General features: G+C 37.7%; 3 protein-coding genes across 5 annotated transcripts; 1 reads left to right on the forward strand and 2 right to left on the reverse strand.

Annotated features, from left to right (window-relative positions):
• The first annotated feature begins 485 nt into the window (after nucleotides 1-485).
• Nucleotides 486-12,108, forward strand: LOC126632328 (uncharacterized). 3 transcript variants are annotated; one of them, XM_050302700.1, is made up of 12 exons: nucleotides 487-931; nucleotides 1,026-1,274; nucleotides 1,858-1,997; nucleotides 2,549-2,749; nucleotides 2,915-3,037; nucleotides 3,192-3,229; nucleotides 3,303-3,432; nucleotides 4,295-9,646; nucleotides 10,512-10,667; nucleotides 10,816-10,917; nucleotides 11,017-11,159; nucleotides 11,462-12,108. In XM_050302700.1, the coding sequence occupies exons 3-12, from the start codon at nucleotides 1,920-1,922 to the stop codon at nucleotides 11,739-11,741; spliced, it is 6,603 nt and encodes a 2,200-aa protein (XP_050158657.1). In that variant the 5' UTR covers nucleotides 487-931; nucleotides 1,026-1,274; nucleotides 1,858-1,919; the 3' UTR covers nucleotides 11,742-12,108. The 3 variants fall into 3 exon arrangements, with proteins under 3 accessions (XP_050158660.1, XP_050158657.1, XP_050158659.1); XM_050302702.1 differs by having other exon boundaries at nucleotides 1,061-1,274; XM_050302703.1 differs by lacking the exon at nucleotides 1,026-1,274 and having other exon boundaries at nucleotides 486-931.
• Nucleotides 12,109-12,201: 93 nt separating this feature from the next.
• On the reverse strand, nucleotides 12,202-15,006 carry LOC126632333 (membrane-anchored ubiquitin-fold protein 3-like). Its single transcript, XM_050302708.1, has 3 exons — nucleotides 14,460-15,006; nucleotides 13,452-13,622; nucleotides 12,202-12,628 (listed from the first exon to the last, which is right to left on the reverse strand). The coding sequence occupies exons 1-3, from the start codon at nucleotides 14,590-14,592 to the stop codon at nucleotides 12,573-12,575; spliced, it is 360 nt and encodes a 119-aa protein (XP_050158665.1). The 5' UTR covers nucleotides 14,593-15,006; the 3' UTR covers nucleotides 12,202-12,572.
• A 2,253-nt stretch (nucleotides 15,007-17,259) lies between these two features.
• On the reverse strand, nucleotides 17,260-20,039 carry LOC126632330 (F-box/kelch-repeat protein At1g22040-like). The gene is made up of 2 exons (XM_050302705.1): nucleotides 19,852-20,039; nucleotides 17,260-18,963 (listed from the first exon to the last, which is right to left on the reverse strand). The coding sequence occupies exon 2, from the start codon at nucleotides 18,955-18,957 to the stop codon at nucleotides 17,524-17,526; it is 1,434 nt and encodes a 477-aa protein (XP_050158662.1). The 5' UTR covers nucleotides 18,958-18,963; nucleotides 19,852-20,039; the 3' UTR covers nucleotides 17,260-17,523.
• Between the last annotated feature and the right edge of the window lie 679 nt (nucleotides 20,040-20,718).

Genomic DNA, 20,718 nt, shown 5'->3' on the forward strand with positions numbered 1-20,718 from the left:
GTAAGATGTTATAGGATATGTTCTAAGCCCCTTAAAATTATTTTAGCACCCATCACTATTGCCTTGTTCATATAAGAAAAGATTTCGCTCACCACCCTCAAGTGATGGTGATGTTTACTATTTTATTTATTATTATTTGATGATTTTAAATTTTGAAATCTGTCTAGTAAAAGGATACAAATCTTAAAATTTAAACTTATATAATAATAAATAAAATGATGAACATTACTATTTCTTAGAGTGGTGAGCAAAAATGCGGTGATATAAAACCAAATTTGGTGAAACCCAAAGCAGTTATTGTAGGAAAGATCCAACCACTCCATCATATAAAAGGCCAAAAACACAGCGTCACATACAAATACCTAGACAATGACATCACCACCCATCATAAGAAAAAGCAGAAAAATAAGATAAACAAAAATTAAATATTAAAAAAGATTTTAGACACAGACAAATGCAGGCTTTGGCGGGTTTCCAGAACGTGAAGTTGATATTTGAGCAGAAATCTCACCTCCTTCCCACCTTTTTAATGCTCTTAACCCCTCCATTTACTGCTTATTTACGCCATCTACCCACAAACCTCTCTCTCACTCTCTCTCTCTCTCTCTCTCTCTCTCTCTCTGTTCAGAGTCGGTTTACCTTCTTACCCAAAGATTACTTGCTCCTCCTTCCACCCTAAGCACCTTCTACAGATCCACAGCTAGGTACTGCACCCCCATTGCCAATATAATATTACCCAACATTTTTAATCTTCTTTTTCATTAAAAATCCACACATTTATGTATTTATATTTTATTTATGGGTTTTGAATTTTGAGCCTCAAAGGTGTAAGCTTTACCGGGTGTATTACTGCTGCCCCTGTTCCCATCACACCCACTGCAATTTTTTGGCGTTTCTGAGAATTGGGTTTGAATTTCTTGACATCTGTAATGTAAGTATGCGTGCGGTTTTAGCCTCTTGTGGGTATTTTATTGGAATTACAAATAATGGGTTTTTTTTGACGGTTTGTTGTTCTGGACAAACAGTGATTTGGGTTTTTGAAAATTCCACATTTAACTAGGCATTTCTGGTTTGGGAAGTGGGATGCTCTGTGATGCCGCCGTTTTGGGTATTTTGTCAGTCTCTTTGGATTCAGTGTCCCAGCAGCAAGCTGCCATCTGAATTCCCCAGCTTTTTTTTTTCTTCTGGGCTTGGATCCGGTGTGTTTTCAACTGGGATTTGAAAGTTGTTTCTGGGTTATCTGTTTTGGGAAAGTCTCCGCCTGATTTTACAAGGTAATGTGCCCTAAATTTGGATTTGATTCTTACCCAAATCGGTTCCCTGCTCAACCTTTTGTTTTCTCTTAGATTACATTATCTTCTGTTTGGCTGCTGAGAAAAGAACACTGATTGGAAAAGGAAAAATTTGGATTAATTAGTTGGATGTTGCTGAATCTGACTAGACCAGATAGGAATCTTAATCTTGTACAAGTGTTGGTTTTAGTTTTACTTTGACTTCTGTTAATGTTCAAAATTAATGGTGATCTTTTCCTTCATTTACTTGAATTTGATAATGCAGCATGACCTGACCTTCTTTTGGTTGATTTTTTGATATGATTGGTCTTACTTGGTTAAACCTGCATTTTCGATTCACATTCTGGGTTCAACTTTCGGGAGGGGGAAAAGGGGATCGCTTATCTAACTTCTTGTTTTTCTAATTGGTTTATACGCAATTGTGAGCACTGAATCATGTCTTTGTTTCTCTGGCTTCCTAATTATCATCTACGATATGCATTCTTAGTCTGCGTGATCAGTTGACTTACCTTCCATTTTTTGTGGAAACAGTGTGATTGAATATAATTGATTTACAATGGTGCAGGAGAATGAAAGTGCAACCATCAAGGTTCCACGGTTGACTAGAAATAGATAGACTATCCAGTAATGTCGAGGATCACTAGGTGGAAGCTTGAGAAGACAAAAGTGAAAGTGGTTTTCAGGTTACAGTTCCATGCCACACATGTAAGTTGGAACTTATTAGATTTACCGCTGAAATTATATAATTTTTATACATTTCTAATTTGTATTCACTTCTTATGAAACCCGTGCATAAACTTCTGGACTGTAAGGTGAAATAGAATTTCTTTAAGTCAATTGTTGAATGATGCATCAGTCAGTGTTAATTAAATATTCTAAGCTGCCAATGTGGATTCATTCAGTTTGTAAACATTAGGCTTCGTATTGCGACTTTGGGTGTTTGTTGTTTCTGTGTCCCTAGACTCCACTAACATTTTCCTGGTAATTGCCTGAATTTGGGATTCAATTGTGTCATATGACGTGTAAGATAATCTAAACTCAACCGTAAGATCCATGTAATTAATGCAGGCGTGTAGCTATCATTAGCTGACATTTTATTCAATTGTAGTTTCTTATGGCTATTGACTTAAAATGCACGTAAAATCTTCTAAATGTGTACTTCTCCTATAACATGTGACAAGATTGGGAAACGTGGTTCTATATCTAGCAGCTACAGTCTAGTCTACGGCTGAAAACAATGTTTCTGCATGGTTCAGGTTCCACAAACCGGATGGGATAAGCTGTTTATATCTTTCATACCTGCTGATTCCGGAAAAGCAACTGCAAAAACAACCAAGGCAAACGTGAGGAATGGGACCTGCAAATGGGGAGATCCTATCTATGAAACTACAAGGCTTCTACAAGACACTAAAACCAAACAATACGATGAGAAGCTTTACAAACTTGTGGTAACCATGGTAATACTCCATAGTACTCCATCCAGAATTCTTATATACTAAACTGGTCTCTGCTTCAAAATTTGGTTGATTTAGAACCTACACCACCAGAGCAGCTGATTGCAGCCATTATCTTGTCTAAACTGAGTTTAACCTTTTCATTGGCCTATATCTAACTGACATCAGGGTTCTTCAAGGTCTAGTATCCTTGGCGAGACTAATATCAACCTTGCTGATTATGCTGATGCATCAAAGCCTTCGTCTGTTGCTCTGCCTCTTCTTGGATGTGATTCTGGAACTGTTTTACATGTGAGAACCTCTGAAGTTCAAATTATTTTAGACACAGTGTTATCTTAGGGAAGCTATTTGATTTATCATTTAGCTTCCAGTAATTAGTTACTACTGGTTGCCAACTACTATTTGAGACTGTTTAACAATTTTCTTTTGTCTTATTCCATGTCAGGTCACGGTACAGCTGCTAACTTCTAAAACTGGCTTCAGGTAAGCATTAGAACATATCAACCTCTTGCTTTATCTAATTTCAGTTGTTAATTTGTAGTTCTTTCCCTTTCAGAGAGTTTGAGCATCAGAGGGAGCTCAGAGAGAGCGGTCTACGAACAACCTCTGACCAAAACAGAAATGATGTATCCACTACTAGAAGAATATCATCCTCTGAAGATGCAGTAAATGAGCAGATGGATAAGGTTAGTTGTTCTCTTCTGTCTTTATTTGTCCCATAGTATATATGTTTGTTTTGAAACATAAGCTCCTTGAAACGAGTATTTACTAATTTTGTTCATCATTTCATAAACCATTTCTAATTATTAATAAGAGCAAAACCACTTAAAACATAACAACTTAAACATTAATAGAAGCAAAACCACATTCAATACAGTATTCAAGAGTCGAGACAAATCAAGACAGAAATTACTAAATAGAACGTCCCAAAACTCCAGGTCACACTCACTAAAATAGGAGATATGGTTGGAAAAATATTATTTCAAGCACTCTTTCGTATGGATAGTGCATCTATGGTCTATCTCTCTCTCTTTTGTCTACTGTATGCTGGTTGCATGTCTATTTATGACATGATTCTCCTTATCTAATCCTCTGAGGTGTGTCATGCATGTGTGGAAGATACATGCTGTCAGCCAAAAGAAACTCCTTTCTCCGAATGCGTTTATGCTATGAAAGATGAAATTAGGCTCACTGTTGCTGCTATGATGATGAAGTACTAAAGGGATGACATTACTAAAGATACTATATTTCACTATGATTTATAACATAGTTCTGTATCTGATGAGAAAGATAGGCCCTGCTTTTCCAGAGTTTTATGGGTATATTCATCCCTTGTAACGTTTTCCATGAGTCAGTTACTGAGAAACTTGGTTTTTCTCACAAACTTTGACTTTTCTTATGCTTGTAAGGTGTCGAATTATTTGATACAAGGTTATGAATTTACACAATGCATTATGTGAGTTCTTTTACCATATGGAGTTATTATCTTTGTTATAGGAGTTTTAGATCTGTGATAATATATGCTAATTATTTTCTTCTTTTTTACAGATGAATTCGAAAGTTAGATTCAAAGAACTCTCTCCCCATGAAGAAGGGGCTGGCTTGAATGAAGAGTATGCTGATTCAACTGGTGGATTTGAATATTCTTCCACTACTTCAGAAAGTTTATATGCTGAGAAACATGACACGTCTAGCACCCATGAGATTGACAGTATTAAGAGTACCGCCTCTGCTGATCTAGGGGGATTGTCCCTTAGTCAAAGTCCCGGACAAGAGAAACAACATCCCTCAGATCAGCGATTCTTGGTACAGGGGACCAGTGAGTGGGCTCATAGCTGGGGCTCTGAATTTTCTCCAGATGCTTATTTACCAAATGCTTCTGAGGAAAATAGCAGGCTTAGAGGAAGCTTGGAAGCAGCTGAATCATCCATTCTTGAGCTTAAGCAGGAGGTGAACTCTTTACAGGCTCATGCTGATGAAATCGGCAATGACGCACAAAAATTTGGTCTTCAACTTGATGCTGAAATTGCTTCTGGAGAACAATTAGCAAAAGAAATTTCCACACTGAGATCCGAATGTTCAAAGTTAAAAGAAGATCTTGAGGAGCAAAAAAGTTTCAAACTAAGCATTCCATTTTCCCACAGGGAAACTATTGAGACAGGCCAAGATTGCATTTTTCATGAGTTATGGCTCAGGTGGTTTAAGGGCCTTTCAAGTATGGAGGATAAATTAAAAGGGCTTCAGAGCAAGGCATTATTTGTAGCAAATGAAAGGGACTTCCAGTCCTGTCACTCGGATATCGAGGCATTGCTTGGTGTTTTGCAAGTTCTCAAACAAGAGACTGGACAGGCAAGTTCAGGGCTGAACGTGACAAGCGTAAAGCAGGCTGATGAAATAAGTTTACATAAAGGCGAGCAATTAGTACTAGGAACGAGGGTGGATGCAGATTCCTATCAACCCGGGGGTGCGGTTCATTGTCTAAGTATACCTGGCCTGGTGTCACTAGACTTTGATTCTGTAGATGCCGCCAATGCAATGAAAGGGAAGTTTGTTGAAATTTTAAGAGAGTTGGATGAGATGAAAGCTGATCGAGAAAGCCTTGCAAAGAAAGCAGACCAGATGGAGTGCTACTATGAAGCTCTCATTCATGAACTTGAGGAAAACCAGAGACAGATGATTGGAGAATTGCAGAATCTCAGGAATGAGCATTCTACTTGCTTGTACACAATTTCATCTGCTAACGCTGAGATGGAGAGAATCCAGCAAGACATGAACAACGAGCGAAGAATATTTTCCAAAGAAAAGCGTGATTTGGACTCTCTGAACAAGGAGTTTGAAAGAAGGGCTACTACAGCAGAAGCAGCACTTAAAAGGGCACGCATGAATTACTCTATCGCAGTGAACCAGTTACAGAAGGACCTTGAATTGCTTTCATTCCAGGTTCAGTCCATGCATGAGACTAATGAGAACCTCATTAAGCAGGCTTTTGAAGATTCTTTGATTCCAATGTTTCAGGGGTGTGAAGAAACAGTGCAGAATAAGAAATCGGATTCAGAGGAATTTCCATCTGCAAATCACTTACAGTGTCAGAATAAATGCTACGGGATAAAGAAACAGCAGTTAGATGGGGATGCATTATCAGACGATTTGAAAAGATCCCTCCACTTGCAGAAGGGCATCTACCAAAAGGTTGAAGAAGAACTTTATGAGGTGCATCTGGTGAATGTGTATTTGGATGTACTGTCAAAGACTCTACAAGTTACTTTGATTGAAGCAAGTACTGCCGTCGGATTGACGAAAGAGAAAGTGCATGAACTTTCACAACAGCTGGAGCTTTCAACTGAGTCCAATGAGTTGTTGATGCTGAGGCTGCAGACTGCATTGGATGAGATTCGCTGCCTGAATGAGTACAAGGAAACTTGTAATTCAATCCGCAATGACTTGGTTCTGAAGAACCAAATTTTGGAAGCAGATTTACAAAACGCTAGTAGTGAAAATGGCCTTCTTACCCAGAAGATTGTTGAATGGAAAGGTATGATAAAAGAATATGAAACTTATGAGAGCAAATACAAGGCCTGCACTACTGAAAAATTACAGCTGGAAAATTTGTTGCAAAAGGAAACCCTAGAAAACGGCACTCTTCAGAATAAACTTTCCTCTTTGCAGGAAGAGTTGAAATCTGTCAGAACCGACTTTGATGAGCTAGCTTGCACGAAGGAGGATCTGCAGAATATTGTGAATTTTCTACAGGGTAAGTTATGGAATCTGTTGGCATCATATGACCAAAAGTGTAAAAGCCTGGCTCTTTGCGGTGGATGTGTCTGTCAAGACTTGGAATCCAGAGATTTAACAGGTGTAGTGATGCAAATAGAAGAGCTTCAGAACAATGTATATGGAAAGATTGTCCAAATGATGGAAGAAAAGAAAGAGCTAGCGCAAGAAAGAGATATTGCTCAAGAGTCTTTACGCGCAGCAGAGTCTGATAACCTGATCATGAAGCAGAAATTTGAACACGATCTACGAGGTACAGTGGATAAACTAGATGTTTCGAGTGCGCTGGTTCAAAAGCTCCAGTCACGAGTTGAGGCCATGGCAAACAGACCCGAGATTAGCTGTGAAGCCAAAGACAATTATGCACAACAACACAGAGAGCTTTTGGTTGGTCTTGATAATTTAGAATTGGAGCTGCAGCAACTTACTTCTAAAATTGAGGGCCTTGCTGAGGAATTTATGGCATTGGAGAAATTAACTGAACAACTAGGAAGGTGTAACCTGACCATAGCAGCATTAACAGTGGAAAAAGAAGCTTTGATGGTGTCCTTACAGGATAATACTGATGAATCTTCCAGGCTTGCTCTCGAGCTTAATAGTTTGCAAGGGAGTTTGCTTTCTTTGCATGATGAGGTGCAAACAGAGAGAAATCTCAGAGATAAGTTAGAGAGTACAATCGCAGATCTCACATCCCAATTGAACGAGAAGCATTGCCAGGTGCTAGGTTTTGATCAGCAGAAGGCTGAGCTTGTCCATCTCAAACAATTGGTTTCAGATCTAGAATTAGAGAAATCAAGAGTCTCCCGTCTCTTGTTGGATTCTGAGGAATATCTAAAAGACGTCCGTGAAGAATGTTCTTCCGTTTCTGCTTTAGAGGCTCAATTGTCTGAAATGCATGAATTTTCAATAGCTGCTGATGTTGGACTCACTTTCACAAAAGCTCAATATGAGACAAGGATAGAAGAACTAGAAAGGTATAACTTGACCATTGCAGCACTGTTAGAGGAAAAAGAAGTTTTGATGGCGTCTTTACAGGATAAAACTCAAGAATCTTCCAGGCTTGCTCTCGAGCTTAATAGTTTGCAAGGGAGTTTGGTTTCTTTGCATGATGAGGTGCAAACAGAAAGAAATCTAAGGGATAGGTTAGAGAGTACAATTACAGAGCTCACTTCCCATTTGAATGAGAAGCATTGCCAGTTGCTAGGTTTTGATCAGCAGAAGGCTGAGCTTGCCCATCTAAAACAATTGGTATTGGATCTAGAACTAGAGAAATCAAGAGTTTCCTGTCTCTTGTTGGATTCTGAGGAATGTCTAAAAGACGTCAGTAAAGAGTGTTCTTCCATTTCTGCTTTGGAGGCTCAATTGTCTGAATTGCATGAATCTTCAATAGCTGCTGACGTTGGACTCACTTTCACAAAAGTTCAATATGAGATGAGGATTGAAGAACTAGAAAGGTATAACCTGACCATAGCAGAATTATCAGAGGAGAAAGAAGCTTTAATGGCGTCCTTGCAGAATAAAAATGAAGAATCTTCCAAGCTTTGTCTGGAGCTTAATAGGATGCAAGGAAGTTTGCTCTCTTTGCAAGATGAGTTGCAAACTGAGAGAAATCTCAGAGATAAGTCAGAGAGTAGAATTACAGATCTGGCTTCCCAATTGATTAAGAAGAACAGTCAGTTGCTAGATTTTGATCACCAGATGGCTGAGCTGGTCCATCTCAAAGAACTGGTATCGGACCTAGAACTAGAGAAATCAAGAGTTCTCGGTCTCCTGTTGGATTCTGAGAAATGTCTTAAAGATGCTCATGAAGAGTGTTCTTCTGTCTCTGCTTTGGAAGCTCAGTTATCTGAAATGCATGAATTTTCAATAGCTGCTGATGTTGGACTCACTTTCACAAAAACTCAATACGAGGCCGTGATCGAAGAGCTTTGTCAGAAACTGCACTTTTCAGATAGCCAAGTTTCTGAAATTCGCAACAATTTCCTTAATGTAGAGAATATGCTTAACAAATGTCTTGCTAGCGAAAGGCATTACCTTGAAGAGAACACCCAATTGATGACAAGTCTCAATTTCATTAAATCTGAGTTGGAAGCCTCCAGTGCTCAAAACAGGATACTTCTTGATGCAAACAGTGTTATGAGGACCGAACTTGAGGAAAACAAGAAAAGAGCTGAAAATATGGAGGATATTGTCCATATGGATAAAAGTCAGTCTGCTCTTGAGGTGGAAAGGCTGGAACATCTTCTAATGACTTCTGAAGAAGAGATTGATAACCTGATATTCTCCAAGGAAGAACTGGAAGTCAAAGCTTTAGTACTCAAAGCCAAGTTGGATGAACAGTCTGCTCAGCTAACCTTGCTGGAAGGATATAAGAATGAAATGGAAATGCTGCACGATAGATGTAGCGATCTAACACAGAAGCTTGCTCAACAGGTCTTAAAGACGGAAGAATTTAAGAACTTGTCCATCCACTTTAAGGATCTTAAAGACAAGGCTTATGCCGAGGGCCTCCATGCACAGGGTAAAAAAGAACCAGAAAGGCCACCAACTGCTATGCAAGAGTCTTTAAGAATTGTATTCATCAAAGAACAATATGAAACCAAGCTGCAAGAACTGAAACAACAACTTGCTATGTCCAATAAGCACAGTGAGGAGATGCTTTGGAAATTACAAGATGCAGTCGACGAAGTTGAGAATAGGAAAAAATCCGAAGCTACTCATGTGAAGAGAAACGAAGAGCTAGGAATGAAGATCTTGGAATTGGAGTCTGACCTACATTCATTACTTTCTGAAAAGCGTGAAATAATGAAAGCATATGACCTTATGAAAGCTGAAAAGGAATGCTCATTAATAAGCCTTGAGTGCTGTAAGGAAGAAAAACAAGAGCTTGAAGCATCTTTGCAGAAGTGCACTGAGGAAAAAGCTAAAATTGCTTTAGAACTCACCTCAGCGAAGGATTTACTTGTGAGCAGTTCATCATCTGTAAATTATCAGAAGGGCGCAGAGGAACCTTTGGTTAAGTTTTCTGAACTAGATGGAGCCAATGGTGAAGCATCTCAGCATGAATGCATGAGTTCCGTTGATGAAGCAGACCAGTCAAATGTACTCAACAATATAAACTCCAAGCAGGTAATTATATTAGAGTAATTTGCTCCATTGATACCTCTAATTCTTTGTGCAAATATGTTGCACCCAGATGCTTATGCTAGCCTATATACGTTATGCATTATTCTTTTCCGTCAAGTTTTGGAAAAGTGAACAAAGATTGCTTTTTCATTCTGCCCTCTCTGAAAAGGTGTTTTCAGTTTGCTATTGTTTTCTGCTTTTTTCCATCATGGTGAGTTTGAATGGTTCTTCTGAAGTTGTAGTTCTTACCAGTACCAGTTGACAGTGCCACAACAAGTTGCTGCTCCAAATATTACCAAAGTAATAGCATTCCTATTTTATTTAGTGCTAGACCTTCTCTACACAATTCAGCTCCCTGCTATCACATTAAACACATTTCCTGGAAAGTATCACCACTAGAGTGAAATTCAAAGCACTTGACGGTGGCTAATATATTTGGTACGACCAGTTACTGTCAGTCCTCGGAGGTTTAAACTCCTTGTTCACAATTAATGTTGTCAACTTTTCCAAGAAATAATGGTGAAATCTAATTATGAAAGAAATTCTATTTTAGTCCAATCAGAAAAAACATAAGTATGATCTATATAGTATGCTTGCCTAATTAGTTGTGAATGTGTTATCTTTCATAGCTCGCACCTTCTTCTTGTGGCCTCTTCGAACTTTACATAAAGTTCTCTTAGAGACAATAATAATTTGTGCGTAACTTGGTAATTGATTTTCTTAGGCTTCAAAATTTTGAAGTTCTCCTCTCTCTAGCAGAGGAATAGGATAGTCATTCTCTCAAAGAAAAGGTTTACTATGTTTTATTTTTAGATGTATTATATGTAGAAATTTTGGTCGCTGACAATATATGCACGTGATTGGACAGGATGATCTTGTATCCGGAGGTGTAAATGGGATCTCTGGTATAGTACTTTCAAAGCAAAGGGATATTCTTAATAGCGACATGAAGCATTTGGTTCTTGCCAATGAGAATTTTAAGGCCCAAGGCTTAAAGTCTAGCATGGAAAACTTAAATAAGGAGGTATGTATTTTGTATAATCACAAGTGAACAGATGCTTTTGTATTGCTACAGTTTTAACTTCTAAAGTTGGGGGGGGGGGGGAGCAGAACTGGATAATAATATCTCAACAGTGGTTCTAGAATTTTTAATCTGTATTATCTTGTTGCAGTTGGAAAGGATGAAACATGAAAATTTGCTTCTTTCCGTCGATGATCAACACCTTGAACCAAATTTTCCTGGTTTACATAGAGAGATTATGCAATTAAATAAGGTAAATAACAACTTATAATATAAGCGTGTCCTTGAACTGTATCATGTTTCATATAAAGCATGTCCTTGAACTGACTTCATGTTTCGGATCTTTGATTAGGTAAATGAAGAATTGGGAAATATATTTCCCTCCTTCAACGAATTTTCTTGCAGTGGCAATGCATTAGAGAGGGTGCTAGCTTTGGAAGTTGAACTTGCTGAAGCATTGCAGGCAAAGAAGAAATCAACTATCCAGTTTCAAAGGTACATCTTAAGTGAGCAAATTATCTATTTCGTGTTTAGATGCATGTCAACTAGAACCTTTGCAGCGGTTATGGGTAATGTCTTTTCGGCTTTTCGGCTTTGGTGTATTTTGTGTTTGCATGGGATCACAAGGCCCTGCTAAATTTGTCATTTATGAACCATAAGAATTTCATAATGTACTTCATCTATTGATTTTTGGACTTTTAGGGACTTTTAAGGGGGGAAAAGGTGGTTATTTTAAGTTCAGCAGAACTAGGAATACACGAGTTTAATAATTAACATGACACCCTCCTTTGTTCCAGTTCTTTCGTGAAACAACACAGTGATGAGGAAGCAGTGTTTCACAGCTTCAGAGACATCAACGAGCTAATCAAAGACATGCTGGAGATTAAGGGAAGATATGCTACCGTGGAAACGGAACTCAAAGACATGCATGACCGTTACTCCCAGTTAAGCCTTCAATTTGCAGAGGTCGAAGGAGAGAGACAAAAACTAATGATGACTCTCAAGAATGTCCGAGCGTCAAAGAAAGCCCTATACTTGAATCGCTCCTCAACATCCCCTTTTTTAGACCCTTCGTAATAGTCACTGTAGCCATCCATTCTCGTTTGCGAAGAGATAGCCCTTTACGGGGTTGAGAATTGATGGTCCGACATGCCTTGCTGCACCATGTTATCGTATATGTGAAAGGTGAATAATGTATGGGCCAGTTAGCCGCTAGCTGTGAAACTTCACGATGTTGAAATGTGGTATCGAAGGCTCAGCAGCAGTGTAAATAGAAACCTCTGCTGGTTTGTGCAACTGGTTTATAGTATCACAGGTACAGAACCCTGTTACGAACCCTTCATTTTCGGGTTGCTGGGAGAATATGTTGTAGTTCTGCCATATAGTCAATCAAATTTTGTCATATTTATTCAAACATCGAAAGATATTGCATTTTCTCCCCATACATCCCTTCTACATACCAATTTCATCTGGGAGAGGACGAGACTTGCTAAGAACACGTAACTCAAAGTGGTTAAGAGCATTCAAGACAAAAATCTACAGGTGAATGAAAAACGCTCTTGAACCAATAGAAAACAAATTCTGCTTTACAATACGCTCGCGAATCAATCAAATCAATATGTTCGTTTGCTTTTTTTCTTTTACACTTGTATTCATTGATGCCAGAAAAACAGAAGAAGCTCCTAATGCGTCAATATGGTCCTTTTCTCAGTAACAAATCACATGCAATAAGGAATACGGACACGATAAGATTCAAAGTAACAAAAGTCTGATGAATCCATGAATTTCTTGATGCTACTTCTGACCGCCCGGTAACTGAGATTTGAACTGCATCCCATCAGCAACACATGAGAAGACACGGAAAACAATAACAGACTGCAGGAGCTCCACGAAGCTTGTTACCAGAAGCTACAATATTGAACATGAACATCGAGGCTGCTCTGGAGAATCATTCATCAATTTATCTGTATAAAAATGCAATTGTCAAAGTGTCAATTCCTTGTTCCGGAACCTTTTCTTTTGTTTTGGTAACATAATCCTATATCGAAGCATTACATAACATTAACGTCAAAGCATCGCATATATCAAGATTCATATACTTTTCTGCTAGCCATAATTTCATCTACTAAAAATTATTGAAAAGAAGGAACGGTCTACGGATATTGTTTATTTGGGAAGAGTATATATAATAGCAGAATGATAGCACACAGGAAAAACTAAGGCGGCAAGGTATACAACAAGGGAGGGAAAGGACCAGAGGCCCAGTTAAAAAACAAGCATACAAAACAAATACAAATGAAAAAGAGCCTATCCTGCTTTATTGGTTGGAGCTATTACGAAAGACAACACGTGTGCTCAGTTAAGGAACAAACATAAAAAATAAAGACAAATTGTGTCATGTCATTCAGAAACTGCACTTACGAGAAGTAGCATGAGAAATTAGTTATTGACGTAAGACTACATCCAGATTCTAGCATGTGTGCTCAGATCAAGAAATTGAGAGGAACCAGAAGCAAGATACCTTGCTGCTGAATTCCTCAGAAAGAGCTATGTTCATAAGAGATTGATGCATAACAATTATGAGTCTTAAAAAAATCGGTTTCCAATTGGGGGTTAAACACTCATGAAAACTACCAAGATGTCAGATACTTAGGGGAAGAGGCTAGTCAAGATAACAAACTCAACAAGGAGCATGTGCTACAAGATATATCCAACATAACCGCAAATATTCAGGCTGAAAGAAAAACACAACTGCAAGCTAGTCTAGTAAAACATAAACATAATTACCATTCTTTTTGTCTGCAATAGGAGGGCGCACAACCACGTGCATAGTGATGAGACTTCCAGGGAGTTCACCAACTGGATTTCTGGAATCAGCAAGTGTCCTGTTGTTTTCCAGTATCTTTCCCGCATTAATAAGCTTCAAATCATTTATTGTCCTTGGACCATTTTCTTTCTCTATCAAACAGATTACATTACATGAGAAAAAATATAAGTCAATCTCAAACCAAAGCACAATGGTGCGATCATAAAGCAACCAAAGTTTCATTACTTCTGTCAAAATGTCGGCTTTGTCTGCAATTTTTTCAATATTCTGTTTGCTCAGTGCAAGAGGCAAACACATGATATGTCTAATTACCAACATCAGCAACATATATGCAACAACCATGACTAACATGAACATACACTTTCATAATATATGACTGATAAAAGCAACGACAATTTCCAAAAACATATGAGTAACTTGAGCATACACTTTCAAGAACAACAAAGAACTCCGTCATCTGACTAACGTTTTTCAATATTATGTTTTTGGATTATGCTCAAGTTAGTCATCTGTAGAAGCTAGTCATATGTTATAATGCAGTAACAAATAAGTACATTCATAACATAATCCAGAGACATGACTAACTTGAGCATACACTTTCAAAAACGATTAAGAACTCCGTCATAATTCATTTGTATCATTTTCAGACCGTCACCCAAGATTATATCAACACTGAAGGACATAGAGCCTCAAATTTCTTGGACAATGGCACAACAAGCATGATAAAATCAACAACAATTTCCTCACAACATTTTCAATACATAACAATATTAATAGAGCAACATTATCTTATTTCAACAATTTTGGGCAAAATATCATAAAACAAATGTGATATGCACAAAAGCTCTCAAGAATCCCAACCCAATGATACAAAAAGCGAAAGAACCTCAAAAAATATAAGTTGTGCAACAATATAAAATAAAATGAAAATTTAACAGAAGAATTAATTAGGATAAAAAGAAATAAACCTTTAGGCCATTGTGCAAGTATTTTCTCCTTGAGTGATTGTACAGTGGTAGATGGGCTATACTTCTGAGGTCCTATGTCGGTCCCATCAAATAGCCTGAATTTCAGCTCAATCAAATCTTGACCTGCCGCCATTGATGAACGTTCCAATCCAGCAAAAACCCACCTATCAATTTCTCATACCACTCTCCAAGAACCAGAATAAAACCGCCACAAATGGCAGAATCAAAGAAAACCGAGATCAAATCTGATCAAGATTCACACTTTGATTAAAACCCAGAAGTGTAAAAGCTCAAATACCCATGAAAGAAGCAAGCTTTTTTTTTTTTTTTTTTTTTTATCGATAAAGCATAGATTTGTATTGAAGTTGCAGTAAAAAGACACAAAGTTCTTGGTGATGGAAACCCAAAAGGCAGTGACAGATTAGAAATCTGTGAAATTAATCCAGAGAGAAAGAGAGGAAGAAGAAGAAGACAGCTCCCTTGAATTGCTTGATGTAGAAATTAAGAAAGTAGAAAGTGTGCCTAAAACGATCTGAGTTAGATTTTTCACCTGAATTAACACAAATTTCAGAAATTGCCCACGTCTTATATTTGTAAAATTACTTTCACTTTTTATGACATGTAATTGTTTGGATGCATTTTTTGATAACTGGTAGTTGTTATTAATCTACTAAGATTATGTTGTTATTAATCTACAATTGTCATCTATAAAATTTAGAGATATGCATTTCGTTAATATTGAGATAAAATGTGTAAATTTTCTTATACAAATGTTATTTTATTTTAAATTTATCCAATTATGAGAATATGGGTTTAAACTTGTGTGTAAAAAATAAAAGCACACGACTTTAGCTAAGTTGACCAAATCCATATTTGCAACAAGGACTAGATGGTTAATTAAATAGAAATTGGATTATGATACAATTGTCCTTCAACTTGAAATAATTAGATTTAATATCTTGATATTAGAGATGTTCAATTCCACAATTAATAATTGAAAGATAGGAGGATACTTTGTCCAATGTTTTTCCGTCTTTGGTTTAGTAGTAGTTGTCTTCGCTTATGTTAGGTTAAGTGTTTTAAATTTGACTCATATGAACGTGAGAGTGATATTATATTGTGGTTGTGTTGGTCCATCTTAAAAGCATTTTTCCTCAAAAAGAGTGGTTAATTTATGGGAGGAAACCAAATAGGAACCTGGTCAGAGATGTGAAGTCAACTTTGAATAGTTCAAGTAGTTAATCATATAATTATTATTTTTTTAGTACAATGATATATAGTTAATAAGATAATTATTAAGTAAATGTATTTTCTTAAGCAGCTATCTTAAAATCTGTTGGTGTTGGTAGAAGTAGGCAGGCCTCTTGCTTCTCCTTGCTTGGCTTTGGTTTTGTTTGGTTGGATGTTAGTGATTTGGTCTCTCTCAAAATCTTTTTGCCTAATTGCCTCTATGGTAGGCAACTTGGCACCATTTTTAAAGCATGTAGTAGGAAAATGACACATTATTTTTCAACACTCATTCTTTCATTTTTGGTTATTAAATTAAATAAAATTAAACAAAAACAACGAACAAAGATTAAACAGCGACGTATAAGAAGCGAAAAATAGCGTGATCGTCATTGAGTTGATGTAGATGAATAATCTCTCTTCACTATTAGTAATAGAAAAGATGGATGGAGAATGTTAAATAATGGGGGATTTAGAATCCAGCATATTTTTAAAGATGAATTGCAAGCAAGGTTCTAAAGACGTTAGGTGCTAGTTGGGCAGCGGGCTGCGACTTAGGGCCTAGACGGTTTGGGGGGACTTAGGCCTGGGCCTAGGCATACTAGGCGGATTTAAGTAAATTTATTATACATTGTATAAATAGGTTCTTATTTATACTTCTATGGGGAGGCATAAATTGCAAAATAAAATGAACTATAAATTATAAGGTATTAAAACATATTGAGAAATGGGGAACAAACATATAATGGGTGTTCATTAGAGTATTCAACAAATATCTTACATTTTATTTATAAACTGCAAAATGAAAGATATCAATTTTCTGTATAAGTGAGTTGCGACCTAGGCGGGTTAGGCGGACACTTGGGCAGGCTATGTAGACGCCTAAGCATGTCTAGGTCCCTTTCTTAATTTCAAATGCCTAGGGATTAATCGGGATGGTAGCTAGCTACCTAGTGCCTAGGCGGAGATTTTTAGAATAGTGCTTGCAAGTGGTCCTCTACCACAGTGATGGAGAGGAGTGTTGCCCTTGCACCATAGTGGTTAGAACCCCCGTCGTCTCCCTAATCTAACATCTAATCTAAAAAATCTATCGTTTGATAAAAAAACAAAGAAAAAAAAGAAGAAGATGACTTGAACCATATGTGACCTGGTTCATGGGAAGCATCTAATTTTAGTGTTTCCTCAACATCAATATTTGTCACGTTGTTATTGAATTAGTCAATAATGTCACCCTAACTAACCTATTCTGATCAAAATCATGGAAGGCAACCACTTTGAGGATAATGTTTTCTTGGGCAGATAATATTTTGAAAAGTAAATGATAAATACGGACTTGAGACTGGTTTTGGAAGGGCTGCTGACTAAAAGCGTTTTTAATATGTTTGACAGAAAAGCTTAAAAGTTACGGGTCATAAGATTGGTTCATGAAGCACTTCACTCGGATTTTCAATAAAAGTTTCAATGAAGTTCTAATAAAAGTACTTGTAATAAAAACGCGTATGAGCATACGTGTTTTGTATAGATGCAGTCCCAACTGTGTTGTAACACTATCTGGTAAGTACTTTTGATAGGATTGTTCTAAAGTTGTACAACTATATTCAATCAAATTTACATGATCTTTTTCTTTTTCCTTTTCACGGGAATACATGATCGAGCAAATGGACACCAAGTTAGGAAGATTCAATGTCGCGGGCAACATACATTATTCTGATATATGCTTATTAATGTAAAGCATGTGCTTATATATGCAAAGTGCACCACTTATCAACTCAACTCAATCTTCGCACGCCATACAGCTCGCCCGTATAGATTCAACGAAGGGAATCTCAGCCTTGTGCTAAAGATCAAGAACTTGACAGCCAACCAATTCACCTGAACCAAAATCCCGGGTCCCAATGATCTTCCACACAACTGCGTCTGATTCTGCCGGTGCGTCGGAGTGTTCATCTGAGGAGCTAGCCAGGAGAGGAGCTAAGGTTGGTGACAAAGAACCCAAATTACTGCACAGGTCAGCACGCAGAACTGCGATTTCATGATTCGCATCTTTTGTAATGACATGAAGTTTTCCATGAAAACCAGCAAGTAAATATGGAGAATCTGAACCAGCAAAGTCATGAATAGGGACTTTTCCTATAACAACTTTCCAAGCATCTTCTCCTTGATCGTACACCTTGATCTTACCACTATCCAAAGAACTCGAAGGATCAAAAGCATACAATTCACCATCTACCACAACGCTCAACTTTGTACCAGCCTGCCGAGCAGGCCAACCATCTCCCATGCCAAGAGGCATTTCATCCCAAGAATTTGTTTCGGGATCATAGATTTCTCCCCCGACATCAACAAAAAAGGGCCATGAATACAGACTCTGGGATACACATAGCCTTCCCATGTAGGGAGTCAACCCGGTGGCAATGGGCCTTAGCATGTCAGTCAAAAAGGCAGTGGGTAGCGCTCGAGCCCTTGAGAATGGCATGCTTGGTACTTCAGACCATGTACCGGTGGAGGGCTCAAAAACTTCAGCAGACTGAAGAGGGATCAATCCGCCTCGTTCCCGAGTAACCCCTCCAACAACATAAAGTTTGTTATTCAGAATACCTGTCTTACAATAGGCTCTACTTGCAGACATGGCTGTCACTTCACTCCATGCATTCTGAATTGGATCAAATCTCCAGACGCACCTCACGGTCGTAGCTTTATAAAATCCACCTAGAACATAAAGGCATCCGTCAACAGCACCAATGGCACAACCACAAAACGGCATTTGTTCAAATGCGTTCTTTCTCCCTAACCAGCCTCTAATAGTATGAGCAATTTTGATGCTTGGGCCCACCATATTCCACATCGAAAACCTAGAAGAACTCTTGCTGAATTCTTCTTCATAAACTACATTGGGCATCTGAGGTAGCCTCTGCCACCTTCTTGACAGGGGATCTAAAGCATGCCAGGAAAGTTTATCCTCTTCAATTTTCGTCAATAAGTACAGCCATTCTTCACTTCTACCAAGCTCTTTTCTCAATTTAAATAGTTCAGAGCTAGTAACAGTTTCCTTCCACTTCCGGGAAACCAGCCTGATATTGAAGTAGCAAATTCTAGGGAGTCTAGCAATAATTTGGATCGATAGCTCATCAGGAAGAGTGGGAATTAGTCTTTGGCTCTCCTCAAAAGTAGATGGTGACATTTTTTGCCTCTTGCAGGTGTCATTCTGAGAGATCTCATGGTACTCATTTCTCTCAGACTTGGGACCAGCCAAACTCAAAAGAGCCCCCATCAGAAACTGCAAAGATCAGTAAATCTCAGTGATCACACGACTCTTTTTAGTCCCACAGTTGGGACCAGCCAAACTCAAAAACAACCACATAGTTGACTTAGCCTCATGGAAGCAGAAATTATTCATTCTACTTTCAGTTGATCAATTCCAAAATAAAAGGACACACGCACACCAGAACTGGGATCAGCGAACCTAAAGAAACGAGGCCAAATTTGACTTTAATCCAAGTTCTGCAAAATTATTCATTCTACATTCAGTTCGAGAATGCAAAAGGCTAAATGAACACGCATAAACAGCTACAACAAGCTAAATTCACGAGGCCAGTTCCAAGGTTATCAAACCGGATGCGATATGAAACTTGTGCACATTTGGCTCCAAAGTTAACAAAAGGCATCCCACATGCTGTTGACTGATATGGACTAAATTTCGTGTTGCTTCTCATGGAATAACCCAAAAAAATTAACTCCAAAGATCACTGAAACCCCTCCTCTAGAAATTACCTTCACACTCTCCCCACAAACAAGCATTTACTTTCATCCCAATATTTACAGCAAACCATCACCAATATTTATAGCAAAATTCAACCTTGACGTATAATTACCAAACTACTCAAAAACCCCATGAAAATTTCAGCATAAAAAATTTCACTATTCCAGGAAATGAAAAGGAAATACATATAATCCACTGAAATTCAGCCTATGAAACTTCAAACAGCTATAGAAATTATAAACTCACACAAACAAAATCTTAAAAACAACAATAAAAATTGAATCTTTCCCCTAAAACCACCAAATTGCCGACAAAATTTGAACAAGGGTAGGTAAATAGTCGTAAGAATTCACATTGATAAAAAAAAAAAGGAAAAAGAGAAATTCGGTATGCATCAGAATTTACCTGTCCAGAGAAAAATCTGAAGCCTCAGAGGTTTGGTAAGGTGCTCCTTTTTGTTGAAGCTTGATCTGCTGCGTCCTAATAAGGAAAGGGGAGGACAAGACTATTTGGAGTTTACTGGGTAACGCCGCGTTGTCCAAGCTGATTTTTCATTCACCATTTTTCTGCTTGATGATATTTAGAGAAAGACTATAGTCTGGTACATAAGGTTAGACTGTCACTTTCAACAAAAAAAGTAAATAGCATTCATAGCAAGCTTCGTAATATTCCAACCACCAATAATTTAGTCATTTATTCTATGGGGCGTATTTGACTGACTGAATGATGTACAAGATCATATGACACTACTTTTGTTTTCGTGGCAAAGAATGTGAAATTATTTTGAAGCTTTACAACATAACAAAGATGAAATGTCATAAATTAATGAGTGCATCCTAGAAGGACGAACCATTGTCCAACACAAACAACTTTAAAGTATTGTTGCATATCTTAAAAGTCTTTGATCCAGATTTCCTAAAAAAAAAAAGTCTTTGATCCTTAGCATTTCGTGTGCCAACAAATGCCTTCAGTTTCAGTTCGGCCTTCCATCATGGGATCCGCCAAGGGTAGGGTGTTGTGGTTGCGTATGGATGACAATTCTAACCGTTAAACCGGATAATCGTGGATAATCATTTGAATGGATTGAGTTTGGGTATAAAAATTCAAGTATATTTTGGATATGAGGAAAAACCGTGATTAATATTTGGTTATGATTTTGGATATGATTATATGCATACCCAATCCATATCCATAACCAAATCCGAACATATTATATATATATATATATATATATATATATATATATATATATATATATATTATTCACCAATC

The sequence above is a fragment of the Malus sylvestris genome, chromosome 8 (genome assembly GCF_916048215.2).
Source record: "Malus sylvestris chromosome 8, drMalSylv7.2, whole genome shotgun sequence".
Classification (NCBI taxonomy): Eukaryota; Viridiplantae; Streptophyta; class Magnoliopsida; order Rosales; family Rosaceae; genus Malus; species Malus sylvestris.

Coding starts and splice junctions, on each gene's coding strand:
- LOC126632333 (XM_050302708.1), bottom strand. CDS start 14,592: ATGGCGGCAGGTCAAGATTTGATTGAGCTGAAATTCAGGCTATTTGAT. Junction 13,623..14,459: donor ACTTGCACAATGGCCTAAAG/GTTTATTTCTTT, acceptor TCTGTTTGATAG/AGAAAGAAAATGGTCCAAGG. Junction 12,629..13,451: donor TATTGCAGACAAAAAGAATG/GTAATTATGTTT, acceptor ATTTTTATACAG/ATAAATTGATGAATGATTCT.
- LOC126632328 (XM_050302703.1), top strand. CDS start 1,920: ATGTCGAGGATCACTAGGTGGAAGCTTGAGAAGACAAAAGTGAAAGTG. Junction 10,918..11,016: donor AGATTATGCAATTAAATAAG/GTAAATAACAAC, acceptor ATCTTTGATTAG/GTAAATGAAGAATTGGGAAA. Junction 11,160..11,461: donor TCAACTATCCAGTTTCAAAG/GTACATCTTAAG, acceptor CCTTTGTTCCAG/TTCTTTCGTGAAACAACACA.
- LOC126632330 (XM_050302705.1), bottom strand. CDS start 18,957: ATGGGGGCTCTTTTGAGTTTGGCTGGTCCCAAGTCTGAGAGAAATGAG.